The sequence below is a fragment of the Montipora foliosa genome, chromosome 9 (genome assembly GCF_036669935.1).
Source record: "Montipora foliosa isolate CH-2021 chromosome 9, ASM3666993v2, whole genome shotgun sequence".
Classification (NCBI taxonomy): Eukaryota; Metazoa; Cnidaria; class Anthozoa; order Scleractinia; family Acroporidae; genus Montipora; species Montipora foliosa.
This window is the reverse complement of record NC_090877.1, coordinates 28,617,554-28,622,553: the sequence shown is the minus strand read 5'-3', so window position 1 is coordinate 28,622,553 and position 5,000 is coordinate 28,617,554. Positions and strand designations below refer to the sequence as shown.

Below are 5,000 nucleotides of genomic sequence, written 5' to 3'. Positions count from 1 at the left end.
GGCATTGTTTGAAAATAAAGTCGTTAACAGGGCTCTGCTTAAAAAGAAAGGTTGATATTCGTTACTCCAGTGTTGAGTAAGGGAATTTTGAAGTAAAAAGAAAAAAGATGTGATTGCAGATCTTACTACTTACATCTTAACCCTTTAATGCCCAACAGTGACTTGTAGATTTTACTCTGTCTAACGCCAGACGATTTTACTCGTCAAAGGGAGACCCCTTGGGCACTAAAGGGTTAAGGTGATTCCTTAGTAATAGAAGCTGTCGTACGATTTTCTTTAAACTTTTCTCGATTGTTCCCTACATTATGGTGACTCGAAATGTGCAAGTACGAGATATAACTTCTCAAGTCACTCATTCAATCATTGCAACTTCATCTATCAAGGACAAGTTTGTTCCATCGGTTCATGTTACGTTTTGCAGGAACAGGAAGCAGGCCTTTGACATAATTTTTGAAATATCAAAACAGGTGTATTGTATTGTTCAAAAGGAATAATTTAATGTTTGTTTTATGGCACAGGCACACGTCTTGAAAAGGCACTGACTACAAATATTCCTCGGGTGCGTGATCCCGAGGAGACAATTTTGTGTCCACGAGTGATGGCTACGAATATTTTTTTCCCTGTGACTTTTTTTTCTGACGTTAATTTTTTAATTTTTTTTACTGCACAAAGAGGAGGAGTAAGACAATAAAATTATGCCAAAAACAAGGTAGGTCACCAACCGCATTTAGGAGAAAACAGAAAGCAAACCAAGCTCAACCCCTCGACAACATTTCTCTGTGATAGTGTGGTTTCACTTTCACTCTTGAACTGAAATGACACTTAAGCGTCATCAAGGCTATCACTCAACTTTTTGTTTTGCGAGAGTCTAAAAAGTTTCTTGTTTTGCTCTACTACTGTGCTCTGAAAAGGGCCATTCTTCTTTCTAGCAACATTTTGAATTTTACGTTTGGAAGCAAGTTCAAACGGGTAAATTTGCAAGGAAACAAAAGAATACTAAAATAGTGGTCATTTTGAAATAAGGTGTATGAGGACATTTTGAGGCAGTCTTGGAAAAGGTAGGAGCGATTCAGATGCACTGTTAATTTTTATTTGACCTCGCTAAATGATCACCAATGCAGATTAAATTGTTTATCACTTAAAGAATTCCATGGACAGTGCATTTAATTAACTCAGACAAATATTCAGCTTTGTGATGTAGGTTTTGCGAAGTGTTGAAAGCTTGAAAACCGATTGAAATAAACTTATTCCATCCTGGAGGGTGTAAACTGCAGGTTGCAGGTCATTGTTTTACCGTAGCTGAAACTACCCAAAACTTTACCAATGCTAACATTAGGCCTAAAAAATAATGTTTAAGCCTAAGGTTAGCATTTTGTAAAGGTTTGGGTTGTTTCAGTTATTTTAAACAACGTCCTTGCAACCCTATCCTGCATGTACAGTGCACCTTGGAGATAAGCAAACCAAAAGATACCCAAAAATGCGCATATTATGCAAACCGGGTAAACTCGTAAAAAAAAAATGGGGATGCACGTCAACACGTACCCAAAATGTATGAGCTCCTGTATTGTCTTTCTTTTGTTGGCTTGTCTTTGTTTACACTCAATCGTTTCCGGTGTGGTGAATGTGAATGAATGAATGTTTAATAATATATATATTAAAAAAAAGAGGATGGATATTACAATAATTGTGGCGAGGAGACCACAAGAAACCACCGAGCTTATAAGAGGGGCCCCCTCATATGCATATCATTTATCTAAATAATCTTACACAATGCTTGTGCGGCCTAACTCAGTGTTTTTTTAAAAGAAACCCTATTTTTCTTAAAGTTCAGATAGCTAAATGAATTAATAATTGATCCAGGAAGAGAGTTCCAGATTTTTGGACCTTGATAAAGAATTGTAAATTGTTTGATGTTAGTGCGACAAAAATGTAGCCGATAATTGTTGGCCATTCTAGTACTGTAATTGTGCACTTGGCGGCTTGTTTCAAATAAATTCAAAAACATACACAAACTGTAATGTTCCAACTCGCCAAATAGGATTTGATGGTCAATGGTATCAAGCTTTAGAGAGATCAAGGAAAACCCCTGCAGTGGTCTCATGTCAATCAATTGCAGATGCAATGTTGTTAATAAGGTGAATAGATGCAAGAGAAGCAGAGTGGGTTTTCCGAAAACCAAATTGACAACTGTAGAGTATGTCATTTTTTTGAACAAATTGTATTAACCGATTGTACACAACTCTCTTAAAAATTGTGAAAAATTCGATAATAGAGAAATAGGTCTGTAATTCACAAAAAGACAAGGATCCTCACTTTTGTAAACAGGGATTACTTTAGCAATTTTCGGTTTGTCTTGTAAAATGCCTTTTTGCAGTGACTGATTAATAATATTCCCTAAAGGTGATGAAATTAAGTGAAAAGAGCTTTTGACGACATGCATTGGAATGTTGTCATGACCAGGGGCTTTCCCAGAAGCTAATGTTTTCCAAATATTCTCAAGCTCTGTTTTAGTAGTTGGCTTTAGAGTAATAGGATTGTTATTGTTGATGAGGAATGAACGAAAAATAGAATTAGCTGCTGGTATAGCACTTGCAAGGCTTGGGCCAATATTAGTAAAATATTTCCAAAATCTGTCAGCAATCGCCTTGGGATTGGTGATTGGCTTCCCTTCACATGTAAAGGAAGAAGGCAATGAAGGCTTGTTCGTTTGCTTGTTTATCACTGTAGCAATTTCCAAGTTAATTTAAGGTCCTTTTTAGCATTTTCAAACTTATTATCATAGTAGGAGCGTTTGGCGATGCGAATTATGTGGTTCAAGTTTATTTTTATTTGTCTTATATTGTAGTTCATAAGACTTACTGGATGATTTGATTAATTTTTTATAAAGCCTACTTTTCCGATTTATAGATTCCAAGATGGCTGGGGTCAACCAATGTGAAAATAATTTGCGTGTTCGCTGGTCGGTGCGTCATTAACAGAGCAAAAGATATGACCATATGCTTATTCTAATGGCACAAAGTCCTCCTGGCTAGTTATTTGTGTTTTAAAGCCAAGAAGAACTCATCAAGTTTACTTTGGTGAAACATATTAAACCTTTTTAACATCGAAATTTACATGGAAGCGTTGAGAGCAATAAACAAATGTCATGCCAGTGAAAGTTGTAAACTAAAAAAACACAACTTGTAAGCAAAGGGCTCATCATTAGCAGTTTTGTATAGCCATTCATCATTTAAAATTGAGCATTTAACTCCTTCTGTTTTTTGGATGTGAGTACTGAAGTAAAGCGTGACGCTCACTTTGGCTGGTGCGTCTGTTACTCGTAAACTTGAAAACAAAACTCTTTAGCAAAGGGCTCGTCATTAGCAGTTTGTACTGAAATTCATCATTTAAGGCTGAGAATTCGATTCCATTCGGACTTTGGCTCAATATGGTCAGCAGTTTCCCTCTTCAATTAATATGGCTCAGTGTGTATCAGAGAAGTGAAAGAAGTTATTTAAAAAATAACACCAATGGCAACCAAAATTGTATCCCTGGCGACCTTTTTATAAGTGAAGGTCGCAAAAGGCGACATGTAAAGAAACTTAGCTTGGAGCCCTGATTTACCAAGCTTTATTGGTTCTCTGCCTCTAAGGGCATAAGGTGTGGTTACACTCTACAAATGTGAACTGCAAAACATGCAGAAATTGTTGCCGTCATAGTTTGGAGGGATTTGGCTTGTACTACATATTTGAAATAAATTTTAAGTGCAGGTTATAGAGGAAAGGGAGAAGTGATCCTTGCACTTATCTGGAACATTTATGCATTGATTTTGTCTTCTAGACAACTGAAAAGTTCAGTTGGCTTCAGCAGGATCCTATTATTCAAAGTGTCGTAATTTTTCATGTGCCTTTTGGAGACAATAATTTGCTTAAGTTGTCCAGATAAGTGTGAGGGTTGCTTCTCCCTGTAATGTTTTAAATTGTTGTGCAGTGAATTTGTTCTTGCACGCTTTACTTTGTGGTGAAAAATAGAGCTACATTTAACTTTGTGACAAGGTCGCATAGCACTAGCAACAAGGTCACATACACGTAGTACTTTGTGCATTTGCGGCGCCACGGCTTTTCCTACATGTAGGTTAAACCATAGATTGAGTCAGCAATTTGTTACATGGAGACAAAGAAGCATGTGCGTTTTTGCTTGATCAATTGACATTGTGTTTCCATTAGCAAACAAAGTTCTTTTAGGATTTTTAGATGCTGTACTGTGGGGTAAAAGAAAAAAGAGTAATAATTCTGATTTTTTCCTTTTTATGCAGACAATGAGGTAATTGAATGCAATAGCAAGTTGCAAGCCCTTTTTAAAAATTGATAGAATAGTTTTGCTTTGTTTTTCCTTGGTAGAATTGTTGTGTGATGGATATTTGCAATTCAGCTACATTGTAGTACTGATCAGAGAATGAAATGTTAGGGGTGAGAACTATGGTGATAGGAAGGGTGAAATGCATGGACAGGTTTCCTCCATCAAACAGGCAAAATAATAAAGTTGTAAATACATAGTCCAAGCTTTAATTTGACTAATATTTTATGCCCTTTTGTTTTATAGTTACCGCTATTGTAAGAACAAGCCATACCCTAAGTCACGTTTTTGTCGTGGTGTTCCAGGTAAGGAGTTAAATATTTGCTGGACTTGTTGTTGCACCCCCGCATTTTATTGCTTTTTTAGTTATGGCCTGTGATTAATTAAATCTGGGCAACTCACATGTAACATTCCTTTTTCTACAGTGATACATGTGTATATATACATGTACAAAGCATCTTTGTTACCATCAAAGAAGCCAAAAATGCTCACCTGTAAAACCTTTTATAGTTTTAAGCCTTGTGTACATGTATTATTTATCATTTTACCTTTGAAGTAAATACTATCTCATTTTATTTCTCTTGTTTAGATCCCAAAATAAGAATTTATGATTTAGGGCGTAAGAAGGCCCGTGCTGATGAGCTGCCTCTTTGTGTTCATATGGT

The 5,000-nt window shown here is 36.2% G+C and overlaps 1 protein-coding gene across 4 annotated transcripts in view; it reads left to right on the top strand.

The window, feature by feature from the left end:
* The window catches only part of LOC137969747 (large ribosomal subunit protein uL16-like), an 11,533-nt gene that overhangs the window by 548 nt on the left and 5,985 nt on the right, over window positions 1–5,000 (top strand). For all 4 annotated transcript variants that reach the window (XM_068816099.1, XM_068816101.1, XM_068816100.1 and 1 more), the window contains exons 3-4: window positions 4,582–4,640; window positions 4,925–5,000. The exon at window positions 4,925–5,000 is cut by the window's right edge and continues 171 nt beyond it. In XM_068816099.1, coding sequence (XP_068672200.1) covers window positions 4,582–4,640; window positions 4,925–5,000 — 135 coding nt within the window. The remainder of the gene's footprint in view (window positions 1–4,581; window positions 4,641–4,924) is intronic.